We start from the raw sequence: 17718 nt of genomic DNA on the forward strand, positions 1-17718 counted from the left end.
CTGTCAGACAAACAAAATGTTCAGCAAATTTGAATTAGAGCTTCCGTTTGGAGTCACATTCCGTAACATTACGTTATTTCCATACGAATGTCAAATGAAACGTGAGGTCGAAGCTTCATTGTGATAGCATGCATTGAATTCTTATGTCTGAACTCGTAAACGTCAGGCGAAGCGGAAGATGAAGAGTGTTTGTGTTTCAGCAATAAGAACCGGTTATTCTTCGTCCGATTTCAGCGCTGGTGTCGTTTTCTGAGTTTATAGCGGTGCCTAGGTAGACAAAGACTTCAACTACCTCAAAGTTATAGCTGTCCATATCTGAGTAATTGGATAGACCATTGGAAGATCGGCGCTGTAAAAGAAGACATTTTGACAGAAAGTAAAAGAAACAATATGGCTGCCTTCAGCTATCAAAATAAACCTGTCCATTTTGGATAATCCTTTAGTTAAATGAGAATTCGTAGAACTCAAATCTAGACCAAGGCAACTTGTTTTCAGGTATCACAAATATCAAATTAGGAAGCTTACTAATCTTTAACTTCCTTTGTAAATATTATTATACTTATAAGCAAAAGAAACTCTTCACTCAAGGTACAAATTCATTATTTGTATGTTTTGATATTAGTAGACTTGACTAACTTTCAATTACATTTTTGAATGGGGCTGCAATTTTACTAGAGATACTAGAAACGTTCTACAAAGTCAAGTTCCTTATTTCGTCTAAACTAGCTCATTGAGTATCTTTATAGTTAAGTTGCGTAAGCGTTGGATTTTTGTATGACTTCTTTTCCGATATTTTGCAAGACGACTTCTTATTTCATTTCATTTTCGTAGTTTTTAAATTCTTTCAAAATCCTTTCAACTTTCTGAACATTTTAATCTGGATTATGTTGTTGGTAAGAAAATAATCCAATATTTTATAACGGGATAAACGCCAAATTATTTAACAATACTGGGCTGTTTCAGGCAACATAACGGACTTGATTTGCAGTCAACTTTATTCTTTGAAGTGTCATGAATTTGAAATTCAGAACTTTACTTCGCAAACCTTTACTTTAAGTTCATAGTACAAAAAGTACCAAACAAATTATTGTCCACACAACTCTCCTCAGGCAAACTACAAGTCCATCACGTTTGTATTTTGTAATGTAAAGAAATATTTCTTATTTCTTTTCCAAATTGTCAAGGAAACCTTTTACACAAAACATTAAATGAAGCTTTGTAGAAAATAAACAAATCATAGAGTAATAAAGTTCATCTTTCAGTTGAATGACAAAACATGATCAACTGTCATTTTGATAGAAATAGACTTGACTTAAAAGTTAGGGAGATTTTTCTTGACTAACTTTCCAGTCAAATTTCCATTAAAGTTGCCTTTATTGGAAGGTAATTTTTTGGCAGGTGGCCAATCCGAAACTAGAAACTTGCCTAACTTTCAAGTCCCTTATGTCGTCTGAACCTGCCCATTGTATGCTTAGACGAGTTCAAACGATTGGCTGTCAATTTTGTTTCTGTCACTTTTGACGGATAAAATTGGGAGTTTGCATTGTTGATAAAAAGTTGGGTAAACATTTTTTTCGAATTATTTGCCAATATTTGAAGATTTTCCATTGTATACCTGCTTAGATTTACTATCAAGTCAATTCTACTATGTCAAACTGACAGCTGATCATGTTTTTTCATTCATACAATAGTTAAACTTTATTACTTTTAAGTAGTATTACTTGGATGGAGCGTTCATCTTTGAAACAGTTTTGAAAAAAACTAGTCTTACAAAACATTCAGAAAAAGAGTGGGAGCCATGTGGTATCCCAGAATCTAATAACAAATTTAATATCTTCCTTTAAAGTGGAAAGTTGTTTATTCAACATGGTTTCATTAGTAAAAAGAGCTTTTTTTCGTATAAGCGCATTCTGTCACTATAATTTCTCTTCAAGACCTTGTTAATAGTTTTGGCTGGCAGCTAGAGTATTGCTTGAATGAAATGTTAGCTTTAAGCGTCTGAATCGTTTTGCACATAATTGGTCATTCACATGTCTACTTAACAAAAAATTCAAAAAAGGTTAAATCGCAGTTCGAAGACATTGTCAAGACTGCTGAAACAAGAATTATAATGCGATTTGCGAATTTAGTGGGCATAAGATCGATTATGGCATGGCGCCTCATTCTGCATAAAGAATATTTTTTATCCACAATCTTAGCGACAAAGCTTTCATTTGATGAGTCAAATGGAACTTGTAAGCACATAATCGTTTGAGCTCTTGATGTCGATTGCGAATTCATGTTCGTGAATTAAGTCTCCTCATACTCTCGGCTACATCAGGCACACCCTGGTATGTGCGCTCAGTACGACCTAGGGAAATCATGAGTGTCCTTAAATACGCACACCAGCCTCAAGAGCTCTTTACAAAACTTGCGTACAAAAGCGCTGTACTCGAAAAACTTCTTTCAAACAAACGCATTGCTTTACACTTCAGAATTTTCAGAAAGTAGTTAGCTTATAGCAAGCTTCAAACTACGATTACAGGCTCCTCATATGTGCATGTGTTAGTTGTTAGTAAGATATAATAATACAATTAAAGCCTAACACACGCACAAAATACAAAACATAATTAACATTTAACATGAATTAATACAGAAGAACAATAAATAAAATAAAGACGTTTACGATAGTGAAGCACTGCTTCTAAACAATGATATTAATCCCACCTTATTTCAATTTAACTCTATCGATGAACAGTTTAAGTTATATAAAGCTTAAAGCTTCATTCTTCAGATACTTAGTTCTATGGAAGTCAATATGATGAGGTCCGCCTCGGTAATTAAAATGTACACCAATGTACATCAATTTCACCGTTAGAGTTGATGAAGAAATATTAAATCATTAATTACACGCCTTTGATGGAGAGATTGCAGTTGAAGAAGCTGCATACGATGTTCATAGGAAGGCAGATCATAAGGATCTTCCCAAGAAAGACCCCTTAGGGCAAAATGAATGAAATTATGTTGAATTGATTCAATACGTTTTCTATGAATTTCGTAATAGGGAGTCCATACCTGCGAAGCATATTCAAGATGAGGACGAACATGGCAATTGTACACAGAAAGAGTAACCATTGAACTCCTTTGCCCAGCATTTTTTAAAACTAAGCATAGAACTTGCCTTGTTGACAATAAAATTAATGTGATGTGCAAACCCTAATGTGGAGACGCAACAGAGTTTTTGCTGTGATATACAATAATCAAATACACTAACGATTCGTTTTTTAGTAAAAGTTATCGTCCGGGGGTTTGGGGCAAGGCTATTGTGAAACTATCAATGTCGGCTCGTACGATCATAGGTCGACTTTATAATGTTAAAAATGTTCAAGTTATCAGCAAAAATGAGAACTTCATTCGAGCGTAAACATGACGATATATCTTTAATAGACTCGATGAACAAAAAAGGGCCAAGATGGCTTCCCTGGGGAACGCCAGATTGGGCAACAAAGGGTTCTGAAAGACTAATTCTAAATTTTACCTCATAGGATCTGTTTTCAAGGTATGATTTAATCCAATCTATGAAAAATGGTGGAAAACCAAGAGCTTTAAGTTTAAATAAAATAATTTCGTGGCTTAGTTGGTCAAAAGCTTTAGAGAAGTCAGTGTATACACAGTCAACTTCATAACCTTGTTCTAAAGCGTTTGAACATATGTTTGAGAATGTAAAGAGATTAGCAACGGTTGATCTTTTTTTCACAAAACCTTGTTGCTGTTCGAAAATTATATTTTTACTAAAAATGCTACACTTTCACAAACAACTTGTTCAAATACTTTAGGAATGCAAGAAAGCTTTGCAATAGGGCTGTAGTTGCTTATATCCGACTTGTTACCTTTTTTGAAAATTGGTGTTAGAAATGACTTTTTCCATATGCTGGGAAATTTGCCTGTTTTTAGAGAAAATTTAAATAAAAACGTAAGGGGTTCAACTAAAGCATTACTACACTTTTTTAGTACTATCGGCGGAATATCATAGAGAGCAGTCATCATTTAACGCAGATAAAAGGTCAACGACCATACTTTGTAGAACAGGTATGTGACTACAGCTAGTTTGCGAAAAAAAGTAAAGATTATGAAAATATTAACAATTGACTCACGGAAATTTGTTGCGAAAGCGTTACAGAAATCAACAGTTTTATTTAACGAAAGGTTCTTGAAGTGAAGTTAACTGGAAAGCCATCTGATTTTTTCTTTGAGTTTACGAAATCCCATCATTTTTTAGGATTCTCTTTCAAAGCAGTGCCCATATCATTGAATTTTTAATACAGCTTGTTAACTGTAAGTAGAAGGATTTTATCGAGAAAAGATAATTCCAATTGTGAAGAAGAGAGAGAGGCTTCAAGGTTTCAAATCTAAAAACTCAAAGAATAAATATTGGTGTTCCCCCGGGCTCTATTTTGTCTCCGACTCTCTTTCTTATACATATTCATAAACGATCTCTTGTCTGACTAATACATTAAATTGTTAGGTTAGGTTAGAATTGTTTCTAAATCTTCATTGTTCTGGCACCTAGCAAGAGTAATTAATTTCACTTCATATTAGAATGATTTTGTTCCCAAACGAACACAATGAGAGTAACAAAAAGTTGTTCATCCACAATTTTGAATTTTCTTTGAACACCTCTGAACAGCTGACTACATCCGCCATTTTTCAAAGGTGGTCGCCATTTTCAAATGTGGGGAGTATGCACATCTTCTTGCATAAGTATTCGTTCCCACATTTTTTTATATGGAGTTAATACATATGCAAGTTTTAGTTTTTTTCTCTCTGCTTATACATAGGCAAGCTGAACGTTGGACTTTATTTAGCTTATCCCTGTTTATACCTTTCTCTAAAGCAGTCCACTATACTGCCACACCGTACATTAAAATCGGGCTGATTACCGATGTGTATAGCCGATAATTCTGGGTTGTAAACTCCATTTATTACCAATAGCTTTTTTGCAAGAAAATAGAGCTACAGTAGCTTTTTTTACTCTTTCCTGTACGTTGCGTTTCCAATTTAGTTTTTTATCTAAGACAAGACCCAGGTATTTAGCCTCGTCTAGGAATTTTAATTGGATTCCTTTAATATAGGGAGGGTTGACAAATAGAATTTTGTATCTCCTCGAAAATAAGACCAAATCGGTTTTGTGTGGGTTAACACCCAGTCCACACCGATCAGCCCAAAGTATTAGTCTGTCCAAGGAATTTTGTAAGAGTTCTTTTAGGATGTTAAGATGCTTTCCTGAAACTGCTATAGCAACTTCGTCCGAATAGGCTATTACTCTGAAGCCCTCTGCATCTAGACCAGTAAGGGTTTCATTCACCACTAGGTTCCAGAGGAGAGGGGATAGAACACGACCTTGCGGTGTCCCTCTCCTAACGAATCGTCTACCAGTAAGCATTAAATGAATTAACTTCCGAAGCAAACTCTCTACATTTAGAGATGTTAGTGCAAATGTGATTGCAGATGTGTCCAAGTTGTTAAAGGCACCTTCGGTGTCAAGGAAAGCAACCATAGTGAACTCTTTATGATGAAGGGAATATTCGACGGTGCGTACTAAAGTGTGTAACGCTGTTTCCACCGATTTACCTTTACAGTAGGCATGTTGAGACGAAGACAAAAGTCTTGTATCGATACTGTTGCAAGTTTCGGTAAGAGAATTACCAGGAAAGTGAGTGTCCAATAGCAAGTTCAGCGATTTATTACTTGAGCCGTCTGCATTTTTCAAGAAGCTGGACTAGTTGAAAGAATTTTCCATAACCTAGAGGCTTCAGAAGTTTCTTTCATCGTGCCACAGAAGGATCGCCAAGAAGGTCACTTAGATTTCCTTAGTGCTTTCTTGTACAATCTTAGGGATTTTTTTGTAAGAGTCCCAGTGAGAGGCTAGTCTTTCGGATTTGGCCCGGTTGAAAAGTTTCCTGCATTCTTTCCTGAGTGAGGCAGGCTCTGAGGCCCACCATTGTAGTGTCCTCTTTCCTCTTATGTGTATAAGTGGACAAGCAATTTCTAGCGATATGTTCATAGCTGAGGTAAGGTCGATGACTTTGTTGTCAAGTTCGTTAGCGTTAGAGGAAGGACTAGATATTTCAGGTTCTAGTAAACTCTGTAACAAGTTCCTGTATGCAGTCCAGTCAGTTTTCCGATAGTTTTGAAAAGTCAATGGACTCGGGTTATCATCCACATTTATATTGAACTGGATATATCTATGATCAGACAACGAGTGTTCTTTGGATACTTTCCTTCCAGTCCAAGATCATAAATTGTTTCGCTGACGAAAGTATCCTCACCTTATCATATTCGTTTCTAGATTTACATCCTTTTTTTTCGGATGTGGAACTTCAATAGTAAGGTATGATAAGCTCAATAAAATCCGATCTCGACAGCATTGTCCAAAAGGGAATTACGAACCGTGTAAAATTAAATGCTTCAAAAACTCAATGCAGTCTCCTGTCGTTAAAGCCTTCATTCTCCATCCTGATTCATGACACACAAAACATAAACAAATTTGACCACCCTAGAAACTGATATTATCTTTAGTATAATTTTGATTAATAAAAGTTCTTAATCGAAATACATTTTAAATTTCAAGATCCGTCACATTGATCAAATTTCCTCACCAAGCGAAGACCATGATCAATGCAGCGCTATTATGAACGATATACCTCGTATTGAGTTTGCAAGTGGCGGTACATATACGTACGGTGCCCTAAAAGATGCTCAGGTTTGTTGCACCAAATTTATAAAAATTCCGAATTTGAACTAATCATATAAAAATAGACAATATTAAGTACTGCACGCCCAAAAAGCCGCAAATACATTTTTCTGGTGACAGACGGATTTTCGAATGGCAAGGATCCAATACCCGTTGCTGAAGAATTAAAATCCAACAATGTTACCATTTTTACAATTGGCATACTATCAGGAAACTATGATGAGCTCTATAACATTTCGAGTTATCCCAAGGAGAAGCACAGCTTCTTTTTGGGTAGTTTCAAGGAATTTGAAAAATTAGCTCGTGGAGCACTTCTTCAGGGTAAGTACAAAATTAGAGTTTCAATTTACTGATCATTAATTTATTTTTGAATTAGACCACAAACTTGGCTACAGCATCAAACTGAATAACCCAGATCGTTGCAATATACTTTGCAATAACACAAATCCGAGCCTGGATCGTAATGTCACGTAAGCTCATGGTTTTGTTTAAATACTTAAAGGAAGCTTTAGAATATTAATGGCTTTGTTTTATTTTTAAAGGTCTTCTTGCTGTCACCCACTGGCCAACTGTGAGTGTGGTATACCATCAGGGCACTATGCTTGCACTTGCCCAGATGGATACGTTGGGAACGGACTTTTGGAAGACTGTAAACGTAAGTTGACAAAAGATCAAAGTCATATTTATGCATTTATAAAACTCCAAAAACTTTAAAGCTTGTCCTTCGAGATCTTACTGGATTCATTCACAAACTTGTGTGCCTTGTCCCGACATCAACCACGTTACATTAGTTAGCCCAGCTGTAAGTGTTGAAGATTGTGTATGCAAACCAGGATTCAGGCGAACTCCTGATCATCGATGTGAAGGTATAAAGACAGTCCCAAATAAATAAATGCCTCTAACTAACTTTTTGTTATATCGAAGGCATAACATGTCCAAAACTTAGCCCACCAGATAATGGTTATTTTGTAACACAGCCCGCGGGTTATGCAAATGTCCTGAATGCTGCTTGTGGAATTCGTTGTAAATCTGGTTATCATTTATTGGGTTAGTAATAAAGATTTTTTGGCCTTTTGTTTACAGCTTAAACTCCTTCTTATTGCAGGAAGTAGTCTTCGGCTGTGCCAGGAAAATGGAACTTGGTCCGGAACTGAGGCTCAGTGCGTTTGTAAGTGAATTTGTCGTAATCCTTTTCTTTTTTTGATTTATTTTCCCCAATATTTTTGTCACATAGTAAAATCATGTCCAAGTCTTTTGGTGCCCGCCAATGGCACTATCACTTGTCAGAATCATGACATAGAACTGCCATCGTTCGAATACTCCCTCAAAAATGACAGCTTTATGGAATCATATCTAGATGACACCAAACGTCGTACAGAACCAATGCCCATCGATACTGAGTGCTCTTACATTTGTCTTCCTGGACACTATATAGTCGGTTCAAAGAATAGAAATTGTTTGCCTATATCCAAATGGGATGGTCGTCAGACGACTTGTAAAAGTAAGTATATACCTTTCGGTCAGAATTGTACTTATTTTTGGTAAACTTTGGCAACTTTTTCATATTTTTTTCAGCTATAATGTGTGCACCTTTGCCAAAGCCAAAATTTGGAAAATTTGAGCACCCAGAATGTACACAAGGTAAACAACCTCATGGGACAAATTGTACACTCATTTGCCCAGAAGGGTTTACATTAAAAGGTCCAGAAACCCGGGTTTGCAGTGGAAAAAAGAATGGTTTTTGGACACCAAAATATAAAAATTCTAAATGCGTTGGTAAGAATCACAAAAGTGTTTGTGACACTAATATAACGTTTTTGAGTTTTTGTACTTTTATGTTTCAGATATAACCCCACCAAAACTTGTCTGTCCCGATAATTATACTCTAGAGTTGCCACCGAATAGTGATTCAATTTTCGTACTATCTCTACCACCTCCTTTAGAAGTTAAAGGTTTGACAAATTTCACTAACTTCGCAAATTCTCTTGTTTATACCTTATTTAACTCTTTTAAGATTCATCATCTTCAAGTTTAAAAATTTGGACAAAACCATCAATAGACGATGCAACAGGAGTTGGTCTAAAAGTTGGACATCATATTTTTACATATTTTGCCAGTGATCAATCGAATAACAAAGCCGAGTGTAATTTCCGTGTCGCAGTTCTCGACAATACACCACCAATTGTTGAAAATTGTGTTGATTCGGAAGAGTTTTGGATAACATCGGATAATCGAAGTTCGAAAATAGAATGGGAAGAACCAAATTTTGTTGATAATTCGAAGGAAGATGTTGATGTTAGAATTTTAACGGCATTGGATCCACGTAAAATGGAAACACTTGTTGCAGGGGAATATCCAATTTTGTATACCGGACAAGATGGATCGAAAAATTATAACGAATGTCTTTTAAATATAACGATAAGAGGTAAGTTTTTAGATTTGAGTTCAAACTTTGACCATTGATCCATAGAAATGAATTTAGTTGTTTTTCCTTTCAAATTTGCAATACTTTACTATTGGAGAAGTCCAATAGAAATTGTTAGTGATCAAATCTTGACTTCTTTAAATGGAGCTTTTATTATTAGACCATATTATCTCCACGATCTTACAGGAAGTTAGCGGTATTAAAAATTCTTTCAATCGACAACTCAAATTAGTTTTCATCTGACGCTATAAGTACGACAGTAGTTCAATCAAGCTCTGCTGCATTGAATATATGTAGATACATACCATCCCAGATTGGACGTTTTTCTGTTTCTTGAATTCGCATGACTGCATGGAAAGCTAATTTAAAGCAACTTTCTTAACATCTATCTACTTGTGGTATTGAGAAAATACCAATTTTAAATGAAAGTTTTATAATTTTAAAACTTAGTGGAAACCTACATAAAAGATATATTTCCTTTTAAAATATCATAATATTTCAGCTTTTCATCCATGGTGTAAGAAAGAGCTTACAATGCTCTGAAACAAGGCTTGGAAAAAGCCCCATTTATTATATCTATTTCTTCAAAATAATATTGAGTATCTCTTCAACCTCCATGTTTCACTTGTAACTAAGCAAGCTAGTAAGAAAGATCAGCCGTGGTTGAGCAACTATATTAAGGATCAAATAAGGGAACGAAATTTTGAATATAAGCGATGGAAAATCTTTAGGCTTGAAATAGAAATAGAGTAATATGTATGTCTTATTCGTCACCATATGATCTTGGACTGGAAAGTATCCAAAGAACACTCGTTCTCTGATCATAGATATATACAGTTCAATATAAATGTGGATGATAACCCGAGTCCATTGACTTTTCGAAACTATCGTAAAACTGACTGGGCTTTATACAGGAACTTATTACAGAGTTTACTAGAACCTGGACTATCTAGTCCTTCCTCTAACGCTAACGAACTTGACAACAAAGTCAATGACCTTACCTCAGCTATGAACAGATCGCTAGAAATTTCTTGTCCACTTATACACATAAGAGGAAAGAGGAAACCACAATGGTGGGCCTCAGAGCTTGACTCGCTCAGGAAGGAATGCAGGAAACTTTTCAACCGGGCCAAAGCTGCAAGACTAGCCTCTCATTGGGACTCCTACAAAGAATCCCTAAGAATCTACAAGAAGGCACTAAGGAAATCCAAGCGATCTTCTTGGCGATCCTTCTGTGGCATGATAGAAGAAACTTCTGAAGCCTCTAGGTTACGGAAAATTCTTTCAACTAGTCCAGCGATGCCAAGCTGCTTGAAAAATGCAGACGGCTCCTGGACTAATTCAAGTAATGAATCACTGAACCTACTATTGGACACTCACTTTCCTGGTAGTTCTCTTACCGAAACTTGCAACAGCTTTGCACATTCAAGTTCAAATACAACATATCCACAAGGTCTGATCACAAAGGATAAGTTACAATGGGCTCTCAACAGCTTCAAACCATTTAAAGCTGCAGGACCAGATGGAATAATACCAGCAGAATTACAAAAAGCCTCTGATATAATTGCACCAATCCTAGAGGCAATTTTTACCAGCTGTCTTTACCTGGTCCATGTTCCCTCGGCATGGAGAGAAGTTAAAGTTGTCTTTATACCTAAAGCAGGTAAATGCTCCCAAGTTAATCCTAAAGATTTACGACCTATAATTCTATCATCTTTCCTTCTTAAGACCCTGGAAAGATTGATTGATATCCATTTAAGGGCACGTATCGATACAAGACTTCTGTCTTCGTCTCAACATGCCTACTGTAAGGGTAAATCGGTGGAAACAGCGTTACACACTTTAGTACGCACCATCGAATATTCCCTCCATCATAAAGAGTTCACTATGGTTGCTTTCCTTGACATCGAAGGTGCCTTTAACAACGTGGACACATCTGCAATCACGTCTGCACTGACATCTCTAAATGTAGAGAGTTCGCTTTGGGAGTTAATTCATTTAATGCTTACTAGCAGAATAATTAATTCAAAACTGGGCAACTCTTCTAGCAGACGATTCGTTAGTAGAGGGACACCGCAAGGTGGTGTTCTATCCCCTCTCCTCTGGAACCTAGTGGTGAATGAAATCCTAACTAGTCTGGATGCGGAGGGTTTCAGAGTGATAGCCTATGCGGACGACGTTGCTATAGCAGTTTCAGGAAAGCATCTTAATATCCTAAAAGAACTGTTACAAAACGCCTTGGACAGACTAATACTCTGGGCTGATCGGTGTGGACTGGGTGTTAACCCACACAAAACCGATCTGGTCTTATTTTCGAGGAGATACAAAATTCCATTTATCAACCCTCCTTACATTAAAGGAATCCAATTAAAATTCTCAGACGAGGCCAAATACCTAGGTCTTGTCTTAGACAAAAAACTAAATTGGAAACGCAACGTACAGGAAAGAGTCAAAAAAGCTACTGTAGCTCTCTTTTCTTGCAAAAAAGCTATTGGTAATAAATGGGGTTTACAACCCAGAATCACGCATTGGCTATACACATCGGTAATCAGACCGATTTTAACGTACGGTGTAGCAGTATGGTGGACTGCTTTAGAGAAAGGTATAAACAGGGATAAGTTAAATAAAGTTCAACGTTCAGCCTGCCTATGTATAAGCGGATCACTTCGCACGACCCCGTCTGCGGCACTGGACACCTTGCTCTACCTTACATCTCTTGACATATTTAGTAAACAAATAGATGCAAGCTCTGCTATCCGCCTCAATGCTTCGTCGCAGTGGACTAACAACAACATTGGCCACTCCGTAATTCTAAGGTACTTAGAATCAATTCCAAAGCACACAGACTACACCATCCCCCAACTACAATTCGATAGGAATTTCCAGATTTCTATACCTACCAGATCTTTTTGGGAGGATAGGACATTCTTAGAGGATGAGTCAATCCACTTTTACACAGATGGCTCAAAGACCAAAGAAGGGGTTGGTGGTGGTGTGTACTCTGAACGACTGAAATTAAGTCTCTCATTCCTCCTTCCCAATCATTGTAGCGTGTTCCAGGCGGAACTTTTGGCGATTAAGGAAGTCTTGTCTTGGCTCAAAGAAAACGTGATATCAACATCTGATATCCGTATTTTCTCCGACAGCCAGGCCGCTATCAAATCTCTGGACTCAGTCTCTACAAACTCTATAACAGTCCATAACTGTCGATCATCTCTAATGGAGATGGCGCAACAGTTTAATATTCACCTTTGCTGGGTGCCGGGCCATAGAGACATTCCAGGTAACTGTAAGACAGATGAACTTGCCAGGAACGGTACAGTACAACCCATCCTACCACGTTTGGCAAGTACTGGCATACCAATCGCTACTTGTAAACTGCTACTAATGCAAGACGCTGTGAGGAGGGCAGGCACCAGGTGGACCAACATCACCACGTGTCAAGCCACAGAAAACATCTGGCCAACACTGGATTTAAAACGTTCAAGGTGCTTGCTCTCTCTAAGCAGATCGCATATAAGCTCGATAATAGGTGTCATAACCGGACACTGTCTAATAGGAAAGCACGCCATGAGACTAGGCGTATTCTCAAATGACTTTTGACGAAGCTGTATGGACGAGGAAGAGGAAGAAACGGTTCTTCATCTTCTCTGCACATGCCCTGCTCTAGCTCGAAAACGCAAGAATTACCTAGGAGAATTCTTCTTTAACGATCTAAATCATATCGGGATAATCAGCCTCTCACGTTTCGTAAGAGACTCTAACTGGTTCCATTGAGCTTAGGAGGAAGCCTCAAGATTCATGTGGTATCACAATGGGCCATTAAACTGGTCTAAGTGTGTCCGTTCCATCTTGGACAGCCACTATAACCTAACCTAACCTATGTCTTATTCGTAAAGCAAAGCAACAGTTTTATGCTCATGTTAAAAAATGTTCCAGATAAAATGAGAGATAACACCGAAATATAGTATTTTCAATGGGTGATTTTAATTCCTGGGAAAAAAATGTGTGAGGTACGTTATATTTCAAAAGAATGACTGGCTTATGGCCTTATTCAAAAGTTATTTATACAAGGTTTTTAATTGTAATTCAACATATATATTTTAAGAGAAACTAAGAGAGAAACATTATTAATATACATTATACATGTAGACTTGTTCTTTTTTTTAACATCCTGCGGCCCTGGCAGAATTCGCTAGCTCCAATGGATAAAGGAGCTGGACTGGTCTTCGCACTAATCGTCTGTCTGCAAATCTCACCTCGCTAGCTCGAACCTTGCCATCTCGGCCCCCGAACGTCTGGTTAACCATTCCCATCTCCTAATGTATACGTGGATTAGCACTGTCATACAACAGAACCACATCTCCAGCTCGTAGCTCCTTTGATGTCTTCGGATTAGATGAGTGAAAAGACCTGAGCTGCTGCATGTATTCGATTCGCCATCTTATTGTCATCTTAGCGAAATACTTCATTCGATGTTGCCACAGTTCTCTCAAGCCCGAAGAATTAAGCTCTTTAGATAGATTTTGGCCGGTTGTTGTGGAGTGCATGTGTAGGAATTGTGACGGTGTCAGAGGCGGTGATCCCAAGACATCTTCAGAAAGATAAGTAAGGGGCCTTTCATTCACCAAAGCTTCAGCCTCTGTTAGTAAAGTTCTCAATTGTTCAAAATTTAATTTGGCCTTACCAATGACCGTTTTGAGAACATTCTTAATTGTTCTTATCATCCTCTCCCAGAAGCCTCCCCACCAGGGAGCTCGCTCAACGATAAAGTTCCACCTTATCCGGCTATTCGCTAGAAAGTCGGAGAGACCTTTTCCCTGTAGAACATCATTGAAGCCTCTCAGTTCAAATGAGGCTCGCCGAAAAGATTCAGCATTGTCGAAGTATAAAGCGGATGGGGTACCACGTCTTGCTATAAAACGTCTCAAAGCCATGATACAACTATCAGTGGTCATGCTCGTGGTTAGCTTAATATGAAATGCTCTGACAGCCGCGCAGGTGAAGAGCAGCAAATATGCTTTACGCATGGAAGAACCATCGTCAGCTTCGTAAAAAAGAGGCCCAGCAAAATCAATACCAACATTATTGAAAGGCCTGTCTAAAGTAACTCGATGTAGTGGCAGTGTCGCGAATGGCTGGGAAGCTGGCTGCCCAAACAATTTTTTACAAAAGATGCAGCTCTTGATCCGCTTCTTTACTACCTGTCGGCCCTTGATGACCCAAAATCGTTCTCTCATCTTAGCTAGGACGGTGTTCACTCCTCCGTGTAACGTTGTTCGGTGAAAGTCATTAACAATACCATCCGTGATATGATGGTAAGACGGCAAAATGATTGGGTGCTTGATATAGTAAGTTCCTTCAAGCATCTGGAGCCTGCCACCTACTCTGATAAGTACGAGTATATTGTCGTCTAGTAACGGACTTAGCTTTAGAATTTTGGATGACAACTCCAAAACGCCAGTTTTCTTTAAAGAAAAGTATTCATTAGTATAATTTGTTCTGTGTACATACCTTAGCCAGTAAAGCTCGGCATCGTGTAGCTCCTCCTCAGTCAAGAACTTCTCAAAACTTTTATCTGCGGCGAACAAACCGCAAAACCCACCAAGTCACCCTCAGTAACCTTAGCCATGTGCTAAAATTTTGGAAGTTCACGATGGCCTCTATCGGTTCCTTCTGCTTTTGGTGACGGATGCCTTCTTCAGCTTGTGTTAACAGACTCAATTGTCATTGACAATCTGCGATATCCTTACAAGTATGAAGAACAGGAACATTCAGCCAACTAGGTCCACCGATCCAAATAGCTGATGACTGCAACTTTTCTCCAGATATCCCTCTTGTAACCAAATCAGCCGGGTCGTCTTTGCCCGATCAGTGACTCCAATCAGTAACGGAAGTATGACGGCGAATTTCTTCAACTCTAGTCTGGACATATGGTTTCCATTTCTGCAACTGTCCGTATATCCAATTTAAGGTGATTTTGGAATCGGTCTTCGATTGGAATTTTTAGTGAACTTCTAAGGTACTCGCACAATCTGGCAGCGATTAATGCTGCAGTGAGCTCCAACTTCGGAAGCGTGAGCTCATCGCTCCCATCCATCTTCATAGGTGCTACGCGACTCTTTGAGGATAAAAATGAAACGGATACTTACCCTTTTGCATCCACCACTCTGATATATGCAACTGCACCATAGGCCTTCAAGCTGGAATCTGCAAAAATGTGACACTGAACCACCTTTCTCATTGATGTTGCCGGGAAAACTGATCTTGGTACTCGTATGGCCATGTCATTGAGTCGTAATATATTTCTGCTGAAGTCCTCCCATTCGGAATTTAAATCGTCTGGTAAGCTCTCGTCCCAACTTTGATTCTTCTTCCAAGTTACCGGAATAATATTATAATTTTTATAATGGTTGGTCTAATTAAACCCAAAGGATCGAGCTAATGTTGACAAAATATTTCGCTTGGATCCTCGAGATGAATAAAGTTCGATGAAACTTTGGACTGATTGTAAAGGCACGGACAATTCGTCGCTGTAGACCATCCAAATAAGGCCTTAAACTTTCTGGTGTGTTGGCAAGTCTTCTGCTGTGATTGCATTCCGAATAGCAGCACTATTTGAATGCCATTTTCTGAGGTTTATAGAAGCTCTGCTCATGATGTCGGTAGCCTCTCACCAAACTCGTTCACCTTCCGATTCAGAGTTCACGCTCATGGCAAAATCATCCATATTGTTAGGGAATAGAAGGAAATAGGAAGGATTGTTGGTGTCCTTTGATTTTAATACAAATTTAAACTTTTTATTTAATTGTAAGGTGTATTTAATTAGTGTATAAATGTGTATAATAAGGTGTTTGATTTTATTTTAATTTAACTGTGTAATTGTTTAACTGTACTTTACTGTGTATATGTTTTAAGGTGAGGAATTGGAAAAAAGGTTACATGCTTAATGCTCAAGCTTTGAATCACGAATGACTTGTATGAAATAATAAAAATTAGCGTTAGACTCTTGAGTGCAAATTATAAATGACAATTGAGTGAATGTAAAATGAGTAAATATGTACATAAATGTTAACTGTTTGACAAAGTCATTCTTATAATGACAAAAAATATGTTTTATACATAGGGTGTTGTTTGCTGCAGTTGGTCTTGCAATTTTGGTTCCAAAACACATATAAAAACTGTTTACAAGCATTTGGCAAGTCCTCGGAAACCTCTTTTCTTCCTGACTCAAATGACTACGGATGGTAGCTGTTAAAAGAAACGGACTGCTACAGACGCCAAATGTGACCCTAGTCATTCGGTAATCTTGATATGGCGATGATGAACTCTGCGGTGATGTATACCAAATGAATCTGTGGATGTTTCGTTCAACTAGATTTGCAAAAACGCCTTCTCTATATCAGCAACAAGACCGACTTTGCCAAGCCGAAAGTTCAGAAGCGTCTTCAAAATGTCAGGTAACAAATTTGCACCAGTCAAAAGCTGATCGTTTAAAGATGGACAACCTTCGGTCTGACTGGAAGCGTCAAACACAACCCGCATTTTTGTTGTCGTACTGTCCTCTTTGTACACGGGGCGATGCGGCAAATAAATGATCCGTTTTGCCGATGAAGTTGGTGCAACACAATGAGCTATTCTGTCGACTACCACGATCTTTTAGATAGTGTTAAATCTAACTACATTCTCTTTCGAAGGTATTGGAGAAACTGATAAATAACCAAATAAGAACTTTTCTCACAAGTAATAAATGTATGTGTATCAATCAATCAGGCTTTCGCCCTAAGCACAGCTGTATTACAGATTTAATAGATGTCGTTGAAAATATCGGAAATGAATTAGATAAAGATAAAGTGACTATATTAACGCTTCTTGACTTTTCAAAGGCATTTGATACCGTCAATTATTTTATACTTTGTGAAAAACTTAAAGGTCAATTTCATTTCTCTTTTGCATCTGTTAAGCTTATTCTCTCCTATTTAACCGGTAGATCTCAGGCAGTTTTTGCTCACAATGTTAAGTCTACTTTCCTTCCTCTGCAGAGAGGTGTCCCTCATTTCTCTATTTTGGGCCCTTTATTGTTCTCTATGTATATCAATGATCTTCCGTCATGTCCACTGAACTGTTCTGTGCACATGCATGCAGACTACGTTCAATTATACAACAGTGAAGTGCATGAAGTCAAGGAGGATTTGAATACAATTGTTATGTGGCCCCGCTAAAACGATCTTTGTTTAAATCCGAAAAAAATAAATGCTTAGTCATCTCTAGAACTATAACGGATACCCCATATTTTCCAGAAATATATTTAAACAACTGTGGTATCGAGTTCGTCGATTCTGCCAAAAATCTTGGGCTTACTTTTAATAAAACGCTAAGTTGGAACATTCACATCAATCTAACGCTAGGTAAGGTATATGGAGTTCTTCGAGTGCTCTGGGCTCCTCATTACATAACGCCTTTGAAAACACGCTTAATATTATCCAAAACGTTATTAGTACCCCATATACTTTTCTGTTGCGAGGTGTTTAGTAATTGTGACTTCGAACACAAGCGAAGG

General features: G+C 37.8%; 1 protein-coding gene across 1 annotated transcript in view; it reads left to right on the forward strand.

Annotated features, from left to right (window-relative positions):
• LOC129938359 (sushi, von Willebrand factor type A, EGF and pentraxin domain-containing protein 1-like) overlaps positions 1-17718 on the forward strand; it is a 33731-nt gene that overhangs the window by 2180 nt on the left and 13833 nt on the right. Inside the window, 11 exon segments of the mRNA XM_056045860.1 lie at positions 6611-6742; positions 6799-7054; positions 7110-7203; positions 7276-7388; positions 7450-7599; positions 7658-7780; positions 7839-7901; positions 7968-8234; positions 8309-8509; positions 8578-8685; positions 8748-9158. Coding sequence (XP_055901835.1) covers positions 6611-6742; positions 6799-7054; positions 7110-7203; positions 7276-7388; positions 7450-7599; positions 7658-7780; positions 7839-7901; positions 7968-8234; positions 8309-8509; positions 8578-8685; positions 8748-9158 — 1918 coding nt within the window.

This window comes from Eupeodes corollae, chromosome 1, assembly GCF_945859685.1.
Source record: "Eupeodes corollae chromosome 1, idEupCoro1.1, whole genome shotgun sequence".
Lineage (NCBI taxonomy): Eukaryota > Metazoa > Arthropoda > Insecta > Diptera > Syrphidae > Eupeodes > Eupeodes corollae.